The 19,024-nt window shown below is 32.1% G+C and overlaps 1 protein-coding gene across 1 annotated transcript in view; it reads left to right on the top strand.

Moving 5' to 3' along the window:
- The window catches only part of LOC143084330 (uncharacterized), a 167,661-nt gene that overhangs the window by 129,215 nt on the left and 19,422 nt on the right, over positions 1 to 19,024 (top strand). Inside the window, exons 12-14 of the mRNA XM_076260741.1 lie at positions 2,484 to 2,624; positions 5,849 to 5,983; positions 9,746 to 9,886. Coding sequence (XP_076116856.1) covers positions 2,484 to 2,624; positions 5,849 to 5,983; positions 9,746 to 9,886 — 417 coding nt within the window. The remainder of the gene's footprint in view (positions 1 to 2,483; positions 2,625 to 5,848; positions 5,984 to 9,745; positions 9,887 to 19,024) is intronic.

Below are 19,024 nucleotides of genomic sequence, written 5' to 3'. Positions count from 1 at the left end.
TTCTGAAAAGCAAAAATAATCATTGATGAAAGATTTAAGCAAAAAATTACAGATGAGCGATTCAGGCTCTTGAGAGCCTCTTGTTTAAAAACAGTTTTTCCTTAGCAGATTAAGAAATAAATAACCTTTGTTTGGACCGTGTCATAAGAAAAACGTAATCCAATTCATATATATTCCCTTATTGAAAAAGTAATAGGACAATGAAGAATGACAACATTGCGCCGAATGTATTTTCGTGGTGTCACCATAACCATTTTTTTTTATCTGCCATTATTATAATATGTTTTGTCGAACCAAATTCCCCATACTGCAGAATAACGAAATGCTGTGTGACTCTTCTTGGATTTTTTATTCGCATTTTGTTCTTTCAAATGTGAGGTCTTGGCTATAAAAAGAATCTTTTTGGAACGATTTTACATCAGATAATTTAAACTTATCTTTAAATTTCTAATTCGATTTAACAATTTATCAGGCGAACTCCATCAAGGCAAAGTTGACCTTAGATAACGTCTTTTGGTACTTATCCATCCTTGTCTTTTAGCGTTCCTGGTGAAGGTGAATACAGAAAGGCACTCCAGACGCATGAAAATTTAAATATGCTACTGTCATTTCCAAACACTGGGTCAATACTAGTATCATCTGCTCAGTAGTCGTTGTTTCGGTACTGACATGATTTATAATACACCTTTCTTTAATTCTCCGTTGATAAATTTAGAAATTAATAGGAAACTAAGTTTCCAAATCCCTTAGGCAAAGTTAGTTTTAGATGGTTTGTTTTGTGTATATTTTGGTCATATAGCTCCTAACGGGTTTCGGTACTTATCCAACTTTGGTCAAAAAAAAATTGGAGTTGAATATACCTGATGAAGGTAAATCCAGAAAAACGCTTCGGAGGCATGCAGTTTTAAAAGCTTTTACTTTTATCATCATCCTGTACGATTATCGTTCAGTTAAAACAACGTCATAGTTACGTTATGAAACTGTATCATCATCGGGTTGTTAAAGACAATATTTACAGCTACTTAATATTGAACTTTTTATTTTTTTCCTTTTTACCGTGAAATGTTTTCATTTTCAACTTATATATTGTTTGGAATCTAGACCTGCATATAAGTTTTCGCACTTAAGTTGTTCAGTCTAAGTTTAAACATATTAAATTTCCCAAAATACAAATTAAATAAGACACAATTCAAATACTAGTAGGCTTGTGAAATGTTTCCGATTGCCATTCAGTCTCTAACGACATTGCGCCCATTGACCACTAGACGAGCTATCGCTATATGAAAATAATAAATATTATTATGGATATTTTGGTCTTACAGTTTGAATATATTTTTAAATTATGAAAAAAACATATGTATGGAAAGCTTGTGTTATAGTTTTTAGAAATGCTTTCATTTCTTTAATCAAAGACAATCTGAAAATAACATAAATAGAAAATGAAAGGATATGAAGTAAATGTACATGGGACAAAATCGCACACAATACATAGAAAACATAGAAAACTATCAATGAACAGGGCTTTTATTTCTGTTCTTCATCTTGACAGTTGACGTAGGGTCTTCAACAATGAACGAATCATTCATATCCTACAAGGTCAAGACGGCCCCTAGCGTCGACTTAAGCGGTACTATTGATAAATATAAACCACAGTTCACCTTCTTGCTCCCCACCCGCCTCGGAGTGCCAACTTGTGCGATGCTTGTGTACAACGGTTCTCCAGCCGAAAGAACCAGGTACAAGAAAAATGCAGTAAGTTTGAAAGACATCGATCGCCGCTAAAATATGCCTTGAAGTTACACATGTCGGGAGCGGTCAATGAATTACATACTTTATAATTACGGGCGAGGTTTTCAACATACATTTTTCATTATGTTCTTATAAATAACCTTGATTAGGACATTATAATGACTTATTGTGGTATCTTTAATTAATTTAGAATCATTAAATATGTTTCTTCTGATTACATAGACAAGTATTATGTATGATTTATATGATTCGGATCGATTCATTTTAACAAAACTCTCTGGATAATTGTACCCAACACTTTACTGAAATAGATTTGGATCGTTTAGTTTTCATAAAATTGCGACAAAATATTTACCACTTTGACTTATGGACAAAAAATATAAAAATTTCAAGAAATTTTAACCACACAATTTACAGGAATAATTTCATTGGTTGTAGAGTAGTTTGACAAACACTAATTTTGATCATTGAGAAGCTTGATTTCTTTTTTCTAATAGTATGTCATTTAAACGTTCACATGATTTTTAAAGCGTTAACATGCGTAGGTGTTCTGTACCCCCTTAAACCATTTGTGAACAATTTTAGGGGAAATTTATAGATACAATTTACCTGAGAATATGATTTACTCAGTCAAATTAGAACTTTTGTCTAAAAAGGACCACAGCATTGTTGTCAAAAGTTTAAATGTATTTCATATAACAATTTTGCATATTTTTTTTAATGTTTATTGTTAGAAAGAACATACAAAGAAAATTGCTCAACTATAATTGGAGATTCGACATGTTACAGTAATATGGTTTGTGTTTCTGGTATTTGTGATTGTGAGATTCCAGCCATGCAGTATCACGAACCCTATGATAAAAGTTGTAAAGCAAGTACGTATTCATGGTTTATAATTGTAATCTAAATTGAATTAAAAAAAACTTAGGTAACATGATATGATATATAATTTATCTTTTTTAATTTATTTCTGTATAGACTTTATCTCAAAATGGCTTCTCCAGAAACATCTATCGAAGAAAGAAAAACTCATCAAATAAAGCAGGCTGATTGGTTCGCCGGACGGGCGTTTCGTCTACATGAGACTCATCAATAGAGTTCGAATCAAATTTGCATTATACATTGTAATGATTTATCCTACTTAGTTATTAGACAGATGACTTTCAAATTCATAAAACAAACTGGTAACCCCAAGGCTGAAAAGAAAAAATGCAGAAAGATTTCCTTCATTCTATAAAACACAACTTGAAGACTAAAGACTTAGCAATAAAAATCCATCAAAAACCGGGATAAGATCAGATGCTCATGAAAGGTAAGCAGTCCTCTTCCAAATGTAGCACCCGTCCCGATGCTTATATAAGTAATAATTCGGTGATGCCAAATTAAAAGAAATGAAGACAGGATTTAGCGTTTGAACATGTTCGTGGTTATTTGTGACATAGATGTGAAATAACAGTAAACCAACTCGAAGACGACCGTAAAATTTCAAGGATATGTTCTATTAAACCACTTGGAATGCTTGGTTTATTGGCTCTTTTGTTAGCAGCAACCCTTCATCAAGGAAAACATGATAGACCATCAAGATCTGAAATATTGTATCAACTGGGTGATATATACTCATATATGCAGGTGCTGCTGGAATATTGCTACATAGAAATGGAAAGTACACAGTAGGGAAGCAGAAATAATCTCCTTTGTCGTTCAGTTTTTTTTTCTGAACGGATCCTCATTGTCAATTTCAAACTGGTTCAGGCATTTTTGGGATAAAATGATGGTTTCAACCTGATAGCTAAACCCTGCACTTGTAATACAGTTGTTAATAGTTCCGTAATATTGACAAAATTGGGAAAAACCCAAACAAACATAATTAGTTAAGTTCACAATTGTTACGATTTAGCAACTAAAATTATAGAAGCATACATTACAGACATACAAACACAACTGACTTAAAAATTCTAACAAGCATACCAATATATATCTGAGCCAAAACTGTGAAAACATACATCACTGACATACAAATTCAACTGACATAAGATTTCAAACAAACATATATAAACCCGACAAAGAATATAAAGAAAAGATATTTTGCACGAATGTTGTTACATAGAAATGAAAAGTTCACAATTGGAAAGCTGAAATCATCTTTTTTTGTTTTGATCTCAACCGATACTGATTGTTATTTTTTTAAGATGTAAGTCAAGATATGAGGCAGAGTTATCTGTATCTGTTGTATTCTTTATTTCAAGTTCGATGGGATAGATGGGATAGACATAGTCATCAAATGTTCACATTTTTTTTTACGTGATGTTAAAGGATACTGCTAGCTTCTTTTTATTCTTCCTTTAACGCTCCTGTCTGAAGTCTGCCTCATATGAATACATGAACAAGTTGCAAAGAAGAGGAGCACATTTGGTTCCCATGAATAGGTTGATTGTTTGTTGAACAAAAACGTCCATAATAAATCTATTGTAAATCAAGAAATCATGCATCTTGATAAAGTTAGTTTCATCAGTTTTAATCAGAGTGTTGGTTTTTTTTAAGTGCGATGTATACCTCCCTAAAATAAGGCATTTGTATAAACGTTGGCCAAAGCAAATGAGGAGTAAAGTTTAGAAAAGTCTAATATTTCAACACCATGACATCAGGAAAGAGACTTAGATTGTATGTACTCTAACAGATCTTTGAAATCTATTAGTATCAACATCTGATTCACACAGCCCCTAGACTAGGTAGTTTCACAATAACCCGGAAGGCTGGCTTTGACTGCTGATAACATTAAAGTTGATAATTTAGAAAGAGGTTTCGGAGAGCACTTGGAAGACCCAGGACTATAATGTAGATTATAACTGTATTGCAAACCATGTATCGTTAATGTGTTTTCTTGCAAAAAAATATTGGCTATTGTCTATTGTCTAAACAAAATTACCCCGTAATTTGACAGCAGCTTGACAGGGATAATTTGTTACGTGTGATGACTTTTCTGACCAGACGGATACCTTCTTCCTTTTACTGATACTTTAGCTTACGGGTCGGGAGAGTGAAGGAACAGCACAATATCAAACTGAGTTTAAAATCAATTAGCAAGTGCTTTTACTCTTCAAATTGGCACGGGAAAAAAAATAAAAAATTAGCAGAATATTGACTCCGTGGCTGAGGAGCATTAAGGTTTTGTCCTTTCGTACATACGTCCGTAAATTGGTTTCCGTTCGACAACTTAGTTTGCCTTGGCCTAATGTTATGAAACGTATAAAATGCGTATAACCACCAAGCGCAGATCAAGTTTAAATTGTGTTTGCGTCCACTTTCACAGTTTTCGAATTATGTCCCTTTATCAATGGAAAAGTTGCTGAATTTGCCGTTTCCAAGCAGTAAATTTATTTTGCCGCATCCAAATGTTATGAAATTATACACAATGCTTATTACCACCAAACACAGATCAAGTTCTAATTTGGGTGGCGTCGCTATTACCATTGATGAAAAATGTCACTTTATAAATAGAAAAAATGGCGGATTTGCCGTTATCGCACTCTAATTTTACTTGGCTTCAAGTTACTTCACTTCACCGTTCTTGAGTCTCTTTTTAAATGAAATATGGCGAATTTACAGTTCCTGCACTCTAACATTACTTTGTTTAAACAAAATGTTATAAACTTATACACAATGCCTATTATCATCAAACACAGACCAAGTTCTCATTAGTGTGACGTCACTTTCACGGTTCGAGAGCTACCTCATTACTGTTCGTTATTGAACATTGAGAGAACTCAACCTCTAATAACAACATCTAGAAACAATTAAGTTTAAAAAAAAAAACAACAGGAATATGTTTGTATTGACTCTTGTATATTTACAAGCGGGGGCATTTATGTCCCATGGACACATTCTTCTTTTATTTTATTAACTTACTATAAGACATGTCTTTATTTGAATCTTTATCAATAAGCCCAAGTTCTTTTTGAAGTTTTTATAGTATTTACAATTCATTTAAAACATTGTCAGAAATACTCTGTATATGAAAATTGTCGTATTGATTATCCCTCTGCATCACATTTTTAATAAGTTATAACAGTACATGTATGTATCATGTATTTATTAATAGGAGGAAAATACAAAGAATCGTGTTACACAATAGAGGATGGTTCAACTTGTTACAGCAATATGATTTGTGTGAATGGTGTTTGTGGTTGTAATGCCACCCAGTATCACAACCCAAATGTTCATAGTTGTAATACAAGTAAGTATCTTTAGGTCAATTTTTGTTCAAAGTAGTTCCGTCAGTTGTATATGTCTTCAAAGTAGTAGAACTATATTAAAGGATATTACTCTATGAATAAGTAATACTTTTGTAAGAAATTGTATAACCAATAATTTACAAAACATGTTTAACCCAGCCGCATTTTTTGCGCCTGTCCCAAGTCAGGAGCCTCTGGACTATGTTAGTCTTGTATGTTTTTTTATTTTTAGTTCATTTATATATTTTGGAGTTAAGTGTGACGTCAATTTTCACTGAACTAATACACATTTTTGTTTAGGGACCAGCTGACGACCACCTCCGGGGGCGGGATTTTCTCGCTGTGTTGAAGACCCATTGGTGGCCTTCGGCTGTTTTCTGCTCTTTGGTCGGGTTGTTGTCTCTTTGACACATTCCACATTTCCATTCTCAATTTTATTTAAGTGTTACTAAGGAAAAAAAGTTATACTAGTAAATGAAAGTCGGTAAACACAAAGTTAACGTCTCTGATTTCTAAAGTTATATCCCTTTGCCAAGGTATACTTTCTTAAAATGGAAAGCAATCATTTACGTTTTATCTTTATGTCAGTCAGCAAAATTTGAAAACATTAATATTAAACTATCTTTAAATCAGTGAGAAATGAAATTTCTCGTGTATAGTTAGTGCGGCATTGCTTGAATCGTGGCATACTCCTTTTTTGAAACGGCTAACACTTAACAGGTAGCATGTCCCGTATCGATGCACAAAAACTACATTTCAATAGTTGGAGATTATCTGTGACGATTGTGAACAACTTTTTTTTTTTTTTGTAAATCAGTATTCAGTTATGGCTGAAACTGAACCAACATTTGCCCATTATTTACAGTTTATTAGCTCAGTATATTTTGTCTGTCTTCTTGTCCAAATCATATATTTATAGGTTTCACTACTAGTAAGAAATGAATCATAAGGAAAATAGGTTTATCAACTTGTGAGAATTAGATATCGCATAATATCAACTCTCGTGACTTAATTTAGATAGTTATAATAAACTGGCCGGAAGCTCGTTTATTATTATATTGAAATTAAATAACTCGAGTTGATATCAAGCGATATCCGATTCTCACTCGATATAAAACCTATTATTGAATGTTTCCACATGGTAGTTGTCAACAGTTAACAACAATACTTTCTTTATATGTACATTCATTTCCTCTAGTTTGTATAAACAGCTATTGTGTTTATATTTGAACATCGGTAAACTAAAGAATAAACTTATACACCTTTGAATATTTTCTTTTTTTCTCGTTTGAATTGTTTCACATTTTGTCATGGTGAAGACTTTCACAACTTACTATACGTTATGGGTTATTTTGTTGAAGGCTGTGCTGTTGCTTACATCCATGTCTTTGGACAATGTTCGATAGATGTCTCATTTGCAATCATACCACATTTTAATTTTTTTTCATATAAAATACAGTTAAACCCAAATGTCTATGTGCTATGTCTATTATTCAATTTATCTATACAAGATGTGTCATTGTAAATTTTTAAAAAATCTTATCTAAGTATTAAACATTTTGAATTGAAAAAATGTATCAATGAGTTTTTGTTCTTTCCAAGCCTAATTTTCATATAAGTTTGTGAGTTTTGTGCACAAACTTTCCGATAATTACAATTCGATTGGGTCCGTATACTGTTTTATGTTAGATAAATTATGTGCATTTTCACGAAGGACGTACGGAATGGATAACATGTTATTTTCATTGATACACAATCTTATCAAAAGGAATGTTTTTTTTTATTTAATTATATGGTCTTTTTAAAAATCTAAATGGAAATCGATTCGCTACAACTCGTATGAAGCTTTCATCTGTAATGAAAAGGAAAAACACGCAAGATACACTTACTAAAACTGCGTTTGGAGTTAAAAGCTTAAAAAAAAATCTGACAATATCTATGCTTTGGGTATTCCTGTCGGCACCAGTTGCGCCCTTTAAGAACAGGCAGTATTCCTATGGCCAATACTGCTGACATTTACCAAGGGAGCTGCATTTAAATAAACGTAAATCTAACATAAAGAGCAATAATTATCCTTTTATTGAAAATGATTTTTCAGTTTAACAAATATATACACATATCTACAATAATAGAGATGACTTATCGTTGCCTCTCGTTAATATTCCTTTCTTTTTACGTTGATGTTCTTTCAATTGGATTACAATCTAATCTTTTGCATTGCTCCGTTAAATTGTTTGTCGCGGCGTGTAAGATCTGAATATAGTTATCAAAGGTACCAGGATTATAATTTTATACGCCAGACGCGCGTTTCGTCTACATAAGACTCATCAGTGACGCTCAGACCAAAACAGTTAAAAACCCAAACAAATACAAAGTTGAAGAGCATTGAGGAACCAAAATTCCAAAAAGTTGTGCCAAATACGGATAAGGTAATCTACTCCTGGGCGTAAGAAAATCCTTAGTTTTTCGAAAAATTCAAAGGTTTGTAAACAGAAACATCCTCTAGATGACCTGAACATGCTGAATACAAATTTTTAATCAATCAATCATTTCGAGTAACACACAGTCACTTTGATTGCAAATGTGTGTTTACCCGCAAACAAAAATGTGACCGTTACATTGATTTAATTGATAATCAACTAATGATGTTTTGTTTGAAAATGAAAAACAATGGAACTTTACTGCTTTGTTAAGTTGAAAAATGTTAACGATCAAATATGTCAGTGCATACATTCGGAACGATGAGGCAAATTGAATGGTAGGAATTTCCAGACTATATTAGGAAATATTTAGCAGTTTATTCGATAACTTTTTTTTATTTGTCCATAGTAAGAATACCAAAAAAATAATGAAGAGAAAGACTTGATTGGATGGCAAAAGGTCACTTAACTTGACCACTTATATGATGTTTTCATATTTAACAAGCCGCGACAACCACTCTAATGGGGCAATTAAAAGATATGTTTTTAATCAGGTAGACGTTCATTTTGGCCATTCGTCAATGTTCTAACGATGTATGCAATTCCCAACTCGTTCGCTTTGCCCGTTTCTGGTTTCAAGGAATGTAATTGTTTAATTGTTTTTATTGGAAAATAATAAAGCCAGAATTTCGTTACCAAAATTACCTAAAGCGTTCTGTCATAGATACAAGAATTTGACTGCACCTTTTATACATTTATGTTTAGGAGTCTGTAATTAAGTGGTGGTTGTTGTTAGCTTTCTATCATTTTTGTTTTTCATTCATTGTTTTAAGCATAAATTAGGGGTTTTTTTTCTATTTTGAATTCTTTGACAAGGTGTCTCTTCGTTGCATTTTATTTAAGGTTTTTCTCATTGCCAGAGGGCGTATATTTATGTTTAGTTGTTCACATCTTTGTTTGTTGGTCTCTAGTTGGTAGTGGTCTAATTCCACATCTCATATGTTTAAATTAAAAGTTTAATACTGCATTGATTACAGAACATAATATTTAAAAAAAAATGTCATTAATATAAAACAGCTTTTCAACGTAATTTCGTCATTATCATGAGCAAGCGTGGTTTAACGCGCGTCTAGCGCAAATACAAAATTTCAATTCTGGTATCTATGATTAGTTTATTTAAACAGCTCCCGATTTCAGATGCATTGGCGAAAAGGTAAATATGTAATCTAGAAAAAAAAACATATATACTTATGGTTCATATCATACTGATTGAAATAGAACCCAAACAGGTTAAAATTATTAACTTCTACTTCAACATAGTTGATGTTAAGCATTTGATTACAGCTGGAAGATACCTTGACCCTTGTTCGACAGCGGCTAGAAATACAAGTTGTTATCCTCCTTTGATTTGTTCGTCCAGTGTATGCCATTGTGAACTGCCAGCAATGATGCATTATGATGCCGGTGCTAATACCTGTAATGACGGTACGTAATAAGTACTTACAATTACTCCTGTATAGACTCATACCCCGTTCACACTACGCAGTTTAAATCCAGGATCGACCAAATTTTGTTAATATAGGTTACATAGCGGTACTTGTATTGTGAACGTCTTAACCTAGAACGAAATCAGTTTGTTCACTTCTATTTTTTATGCACTATACAATGCTATACATGAATGACTTTTCATTTTAAATTAATTATAATAGTGAAATCTTAATTACGGCCAAAACGAAGTGTACAATTCCCTGATGCAATTTATAAAGGAAAAACACAAAGGAAAAATATCATGAGTATTAACTATAAATGACAACAAATGAATAGAATTATGAAAATATTTAAAGTTTAATTATCCTAGAGTCAATGTTATTATTTATTTAAGAATGAATAACTGTTGATATATAAAGCGGAGGAAATTTTTAGAGAAAAAAAAACACAATATATTTATCAATAATAAAGTAATCATCTGATTTTGGAAGGATAGAATTTTATTATTGATTGAATAAGTTTGATCATAATTAAACTTTTTGAAAAAGTGATATATTATTGTGTGTTTTTAAATGAAGGAATTTGAAATTGATAAGTATTAAATTTTACCTCAAGCAGACTCAAAATCTTCCGTTTTAAATAATTTATGTGTTTGTCCTCACAAAACTATCTCAGTACTATTTTATTCGATCGGTCAAAATGACCATTCAATATGATTAACTTCCCTTTTATTAACCATATTCACATTTGAAAGTGAACTCATACTTATGTTTAATAATATATATTGAGAATGAATAAATTTTAAAGCCACTCGAAGGTGAAAATATGTTCTAAATTGGTCACACAATACTTGTTCATGTTTTATGAACATATAAATCCCTGGGTTACGCCTCGGGCTTTACATATTCATAAAACATGACCGAGTATTGTGTAATTAATACATCAGCTGAAGTTATTGTGGGACAATAGTTATCAAAAGTACCAGGATTATAATTTTATACGCCAGACGCGCGTTTCGTCTACATAAGACTCATCAGTGACGCTCAGATCAAAATAGTTCAAAACGCCAAATAAATACAAAGTTGAAGAGCATTGAGGACCCAAAATTCCAAAAAGTTGTGCCAAATACGGCTAAGGTAATCTACTCCTGGGGTAAGAAAATCCTTAGTTTTTCGAAAAATTCAAAGTTTTGTAAACAGAAAATTTATAAAAATGACCATATATAATTGATATTCATGTCAACACCGAAGTGTTGACTACTGGGCTGGTGATACCCTCGGGGACGAAACGTCCACCAGCAGTGGCATCGACCACGTGGTGTAAATAGTTATCAAAAGTACCAGGATTATAATTTTATACGCCAGACGCGCGTTTCGTCTACATAAGACTCATCAGTGACGCTCAGATCAAAACCAGGTTTAATCGCCTTCTGTGTGCGAACGTTAAGTTTGTAAGATTTTAACTATCGATAGTGACACATGACGTTTGCCTACGTCATTCTCGAACTCACAGAGGTCAGATCATTGGCGAAAAAGCAGAATCAGTTGTAAACCAAAATAGTGTGATCTTTGGTGGAGAGAGGAAAAGATAAGAATCTAGCTATTCATATGTTGAGAGAGCACAGATGCAGGGGAATCTTTACTTCTCATATTAGAATACCTATATATTTGCAAATACCGGAAAGAAGATAGGTGTTGTGGGTTTTCATGGAACCGCCAGGAGTGCCAACAAATAGATTTTGAAAAAGAATGCAAAGAATGTTAACGCATCCAGTGGACTGATGCGAGTGAAACTTTTGTCGTATTTATTTCATAATTAAAGTTTTAAAAAAACATGTCAAATTAAGCTTAACAATATATGTCTGGTGGTAGAAAACTTTGTGTTTTGAATAATTTTAGACAATCGTAGTGTAATGACTTGACATAATAACTATATAAGGATAAGGCTTATAAACGGGGTAAATTTCAAAATGTATGTTGTTGAACTCAGTCTGGTGAACGAGTTCGGGTGATTATGGAATGAAATATCAACAATAAGGAATAAACATTACAATACAATTTCATCAACAAATAAGAACCAGAACACTATTTTTGTTATATTATTGAAGGGGAAATAAGTTATAGATACATATTTTAAGGTGTTTCTTGTCGTATAACACAACGAGGGTAGTCAGGAATGATCAAATGAAAGACCGACCGTAGGGTGGTCTTTCTTTGGGCAATCCTGACACCACGAGCTAGGTGTGTTATGTGACAAGAACAACCTTAAAATATGCATTATCTGACTTATATACCGTCACAAAATATTATTTTCTGCAAAGATTTTCAGAAATTGGATCCTATTTTACCGATCACATTGAAGTTGGATATTCTTATCGTAAACATTTAGGTATAAACACGCCCTACGGCTCATTTTTAATGTGAATTAAAACTTACTAATTAATCTAGATATAAAACGTTAGAAATCATTGTCCAGTTATAAAATAAATGGTATAGTGATTGCATGAAGCAAGAAGCAACTGAATTGTTAAGATGTACGAAAAATACTAGCCACTATGTAAGTAATTAATCATATAATCTATATAAAAGGGGGTGATATATTTTTTCTCTTGTTTCATGACATTTTTATCTCGGAAAAGCAGATTATTTTTCTAACAATTTTAACGAACTTTTTTTAGAATAATTGTTTTCTCTCTTTTGTCTGGAAAAACATTTGTTTTTTCTTAAAAGATTAAGAATCAGGAAGAAATATTATAAAGAACCATGGCTGTTTCCCTGTAGAAATAGAAATATTTTTGTCAATTAACAGAGTAAAATGTATTTATTTTAACCGAATACACGGAGGAAAGAATTGTTTCTGCCTAAAAGTTTCAAAAATGTCAAAGAAAGAAAATTGTACAACAACACACGAAATGACCTGTCTTTCTGAAAGGAAATAACTCCATATAGGTATATAAGTCTATGTAATTGCCCTCCTAAGATGTGTGTACATTTCATTACGAATTTTTAAAAGTAGTTTCAGCGATTGGCGTGTTTTATTACTTTATATGATCAATCACTGCATATCACATGCATTAGTACATACAAAGTATTTTGACCTCTCAAATAGAACGATTGCAGTATAAAAGCTGATAAGCCTAACCCTAACCAATAGATATGTATAAACAGTTAGAATTGACAAAAGACATGTAATTTGAATGCATTTTTAAGCTCAAGCCGGATGTTGATCTCTAGATCCCTTTTTTAAAGTCTCTTTTTGTGGTGTTTGCTTGCTGTCTCATTGACGTTTTCCCTACATATCCTTCCTTTCACACATAGTATTATATTTGAAATGTTAGGCCGTGTTCACACCAAACGCCGTGTAGAGTAAACATGTTTACAATTAGTTTAGTGTAGTGTGCACTGGTTTCACATTACATTTGTTCACATCTATACACCTTGTTTAGCTACCTGTACATAAGATTGTACATAAGATTTGTTCTCACTTGTAAACTAAGTGTCATTTAAATGTTCATTACGTAGAACTGAATTCAAAATTTTGGGACAATTTTTCTAGCGGTAAGGGAACAACCATTTGACTTCAAAAGGGGGGGGGGGGGTGGGGTGGGAATGGAAATATTCCGATCCCCAATTTGATAAAAAAAAATGATCATACAGATGATAAAAGAAATATTCTGAATCAAAGAGTTTCCCCATACATTATAGTGTTGAATATTGAAAAAAAATGTATTTGATCACCAGCATCGAAAAAAAAGGAATAAAAACGTACGCGCGAAAAAAAAATCTTACTCAGATAAAAAAAAATAACCCTCCCCCTTTTTAAGTTAATTGGTTACTACTTGATGAAAACCATTTTTATAATTTGCAGTAGTTTAAATATACTAGAGATGTCTCGATTACGCACTAGAAAATGTTAGCTGCAGCAGCGTGCTTACAGCCGAAAAAAAGGATAGAGTTATTAGGGATCTCTAAATTTTTATCTTTTCTGTTTGTTTCAAATGGTATTTCTTCTCCAAGGAGTATTTGGTAAAAGAATAGGGTCACGTTTTTTTTAATTTATTTTAAGTGTTATTTAACGGATCTGAGATACTAGACAAACATATCATTTACCCCACACTTTTTTTAGTCATGCATTTATGCGTGAATCGTTGTTTGAGTAAAGACCAGTGGCAAATATTTCTATGTACGTCAAGTCGATTCGGGAAGACCTTTACAAATGAATTAGGCAGCAACTATTTACTTCATTTTTTAGGGAGGGAAAAGGGGGGGGGGGGGTAGATGGGCGTGGGCTATTGATTTTTCCAGGACAAATTTTGGTGACAAGTCGAAATCAATTTTAGCATTATATATATATATAGTGGCAGCTGAGGGTGAAACAAACAAATTTTTTTTCAGGGCCAAAAACTGGAAACATTTTTTGTTTCTAAAACAAAATCCATAGCTCACCCCCCCCCCCCCCCCCCCACCCCCACCCCCTTGCCTTTATGTTTTATACCCAACTATAATAGCCCCAGGCCCATGCCTTTATGTTTTATACTCAACTATAATAGCCCCCCCCCCCATGCCTTTATGTTTTATACTCAACTATAATAGCCCCCCCATGCCTTTATGTTTTATACTCAACTATAATAGCCCCCCCCCCCCCCCCCCCCGAAAATCAATTGGTTCCTGCCTTATAGGTTCGGCAATGATGCTGCTTTGAGTCTTAATCAGGGGTTAATAAAGTACGTGAATTTGTTTTTAACAAAAAAAAATCTGTAAAATTTAGACAACAATTTCTGTAAAGAACTATACTAATAATTATCAAAAATATCAATTTTACTCAAAAATAGTTTCCTCCTTAAATATATACACGGTAAAACTAATGTCCTAAATGCCTAGTTTTGTGTACACTTAACCTACACAAGGCCTACATTGACTATCGACTGTGTGTAGATAAAACATGATTTAAACTACATGTAAACATTGAGTTTTATCAATGGGAACGCAATTGTGTTTAGTTTACGTGTTAGTAACACTAACACAACACCGAATTTAGGTCAATGTGAACACGGCCTAAGTTCCTTTATTTTATGGTGTTGTGTTTGAAAACTTAGTCATTAAGCATGCGGGTCTCGTCTTTGGTGGGTTTTGCTTACATCCCCGAGATTTGGACTTTGCTCACTCATTGTTGTCAACATGATAGAATTCTATGCAACTGTCATACAAGTTGGGGGTTTAGCTATCTATAAAACCAGGTTTAACCCACCATTTTCTACATTGGGAAAGGCCTGTATCAAGTCAAGATTATGACACAGAAGGTATGACACATGATTGTTTTAAACAAACCTCTAACATAAATGCACTCATCTTATAGAACTTATAAAAACGAAGAAAATGGTGCTTAGAACATGAAGATACCTTTCTCGGTACAAAAGTTACGATCAAAACATAATCTAAAAATAGGCTTTATTTCGGCATCTTTTGCTATAAATATGATACAAAAATGATAAAATCTCAAATTTTAGAGGCTAATATCTCTACATTTTTTGTCAATAAAATCTATATATTCTGAGAATCATCTATTTGGGGATATACCAGCCTTGTATTATATAAGCTACAGTACTGTACATGAACACAAGGTTTCAAAAAATGAAACATCACAAATAAGTCTTCAAGCACCGATGGGAACGTGTCCGAAGGCAGACACGACTGCGTACAACTTTTTTTTTCTTGATTTAGTTGTAATTTGTTTATTATTTGCAGTACCTTCTTATAAACTGGCATCTAGGGGTAATTCGGCATGCTCTTTTATTTGCCACTGTCAAAATTGCAGGAATTTTGAGAGATTAGTTACCATGGCAACCATTTTTTGAAGTGAAGCAACCAAAGAATAATTCGTTTAAAGTTCATTTTTTAAGTTATCTCAACATAAAATTTAATCTCAGATACTTTATGGCATGATCTTTTAAGTAGTATGGTTAAAAATATGATAACTAGTCAGATATTTATAGTTGTGGTTATCCTTAACATCTGTTTCTTTTTACATTTCAAGGCATATTAAAATCAACCATATCATAATATCCTCAAAGTAAACTTTTCAATTAAAATTGAATTTATGTAAAATGTTTTTCTTGGGATGTGGTATCCTTTTGTGTCTAACAATTATGACAACTAGCCAATAAGTTTCAGTTCTGTAATACTATGGCAACCAATTATCTCTTACTATTTAGATATATTGAATTCTTTCAAATGAATGTTTTGTTGCAAAAATGTCTCACATTTTTTTAAAGGCAGAGAGACCATGCAAGTTCTTAGACATGTTAGAGGAAAAACATTAATTGAATTGATATAGTTTTTATTGACATTTAACCTGAAATGTATGAACCTGAAATAAATGCCAGCACTTTTATTTGGAAATCTAAAATTTTACTAAAAAGAATAACAAAATACACACAACATGTCATATAATAAATTTATGTATTATAAGATTAAAAAACAGAATATTAAAATAAATTTCCATGGGGAAGATCATAGATAACAAGATGGTAAAACATACAATTGAAATATGAACATCTGTACACGAACATACATGTGCAAATACAGAAAAGGTTAAAATAGTTGGCATCCAGTCACAAGAAGGTTAGCACCGCAATCTTTTAAATACCACAAATCATCTGTTGTTTTTGTTTTTGTTTAATTTAATTCATGCTCCTTAAAGTATATTCCACGGAAGTTAAAATTACCCATCTATTTACTTTTAATTATTGATATGTAAAAGTATTAGTATATCCAGTGTCAAAATCATTAGCATACAGGTAAACAATAATGAATATTAAGCCTTCAATGTAAATTTAAATTTTGATTTACATAAAGCAGATTATCTTTACCGAAAATTTATACACATCTTCCCATTTTATTTATTCTCAAATGTAATAATCTGCAATACATTTTTTATGACATTGGTTATATCATCAAAATCAGAAATCAACCACGGTCTTAATCCTGGCATGGTACAATATAAAAATGAGAAAAAATAATAAATATATTTATCGATATTACAAATATCATCGGTTCTTGTCCATACAAATGTAAATCCACCTTTCTTCGCTCTATCCATCAATTTTACAGTTATATTATTTTCATCAATTACTTTAATAATTTCGCCAGGATACCAGTCATCCTCATATGAAATGCCAACCCATGTACATTCATTTAATATTTTTGGCACATCTAACTTGTTTTCCATTTTAATAACAGTGTTTTTATATGCAAAGTCACTATTTGGAATCTCTAAATTTTAAAACTGTTAACAATATAACAATTGAAATCTCAGTTTCTCTTTTTTTTTCAATTTAACAGACTTTGCATTCTTTAATAAACTGTCAATGACTTTTTTTGATTTCACAATTCCATCCATTCCTTTAACACTTTTCTCTATTTTATTCAGTTCTGATTTTTTCTATTCCAAAACTTTCATTTCTTTTACATTTAGTTTCTTCTAGTATTTTCTTTCTTTCTTCCATCAAAGTCTTTTAATATGCCTTTTATTTTAACTTTATCAATTTTGCTTTTTTTCGAGCCTCAGTTTATAGTAGTTTCCTTGAAAAGTCTGACTTTTTTTAAGCCAGTGCAGTGTAATTTCTTTTGAACATAGTTACTGTGATAATATTTACACGAAAAAGACTAGCATTTGGCTTCTTTTTCATTGAAAAATCCAAGTCACCAAAAACAAATTTAGCCGGTATATTTGTTAATTTGCTGTGAGAGGATCGATAAAGTAAACCTTTTTCTGGAGATGATCTGTAAACACCTGTATCTAAGTGATCATGTAATTGTCTTTTTACTACATTAAATATTGATTCACATACATTTTTTAAGAAAATTTAAATATTTGGCAATTCTTTTGCAAAATTAACAATATATTCATTGGGGGTATGAGGAAATTTGTCATTCAATGGTGGTAAATCGATATCGATCAGTTCCTCACAATTTTCCTTCCAACATTTAAGTTGATCATGTAAGGGTTTAATAAACTTATAAAGATCAACATAATATTCATCACTGTTAATGACACTCCAAAAAGGCTCAGCAACATGAATAGATGATGATAGCTATTGCAGCAACTTGTGAGAGTACATCAAAAGATTTGACATCAGCAAGAACTGACTGATGTTTTAAATTCGGTTTTTCAATATAATTTGATAGAAAATCAACAATATCTTAGCAGTGGATAATAATAGTCGTAGCACCAGTATATAAATTATTAAATCTATTACCACGACAATTTATTATTTTAGAGAATTTCCCTTTTGGGGAAAGATATGCCAGGTACTGTTGCTGTACACCATTTTGCCATCGCCCCTTGGTCCTAAAACTTCAGTTGCAGTTCTAATTACACGAACTACTGATGGTTCAGAATTATCTTTGAATTTTCCAAAATGTGGTTATGCATTCCTTCCCATAGGCTCACAAGTTTTTGAATAATCCTTCAGAAATTTTGATACATCATTGTGAAATCCCAACAGGACAAGCACAACTGCAATAAAACAAGTTTAACTTTTGAAATTCTGACTTGTCCATATCTTTTTTTAATTGCATCGTTCTCCATTTATCAATTATTTCATAGGTTGTTTTTATAACACTGGATCTGTCACTCATCATTGATGTACATAATAGTTATAATTTATTTGAGTTAATACTTTCAAAGTTAGCTGATTCGTTAAGAGAATCTTGAGTAACTTTTGCGACTGTCTGTGAATCTTCCTGTGCAACAGACTTGTAGCCTAAACATAAAGTTCCATTTTTAGTATGTACACCTAAATCAAGATTTTTTTTCCATCACGGCCTGTTCAGTCTGCAAATATGTCGAAATTATTTGCATTTGCTAAAGTTTCACTTACATGATGTTTTGCCACAACATTAACATGATTAACTTCAGCTCTTATGTTAGATATTGTACTTCTACATGGAAGTTCAACAGAGGCGTTAAACATATGATCGCTCACAACTTTAATTACATTTGATGTTATATTTGTTGGAATATCATTTCCCTGAAGTTCCATAACACGTTCTTAAAGTTTCAGAATATCTTCTACCATTATCAATTGATACATCATTATCTTCATTTGACAGAAAATTAATTTCTGCATTCTTT

Source organism: Mytilus galloprovincialis, chromosome 7 (assembly GCF_965363235.1).
Source record: "Mytilus galloprovincialis chromosome 7, xbMytGall1.hap1.1, whole genome shotgun sequence".
Taxonomy (NCBI): Eukaryota; Metazoa; Mollusca; class Bivalvia; order Mytilida; family Mytilidae; genus Mytilus; species Mytilus galloprovincialis.
This window is presented reverse-complemented; position numbering and strand designations above follow the sequence as displayed.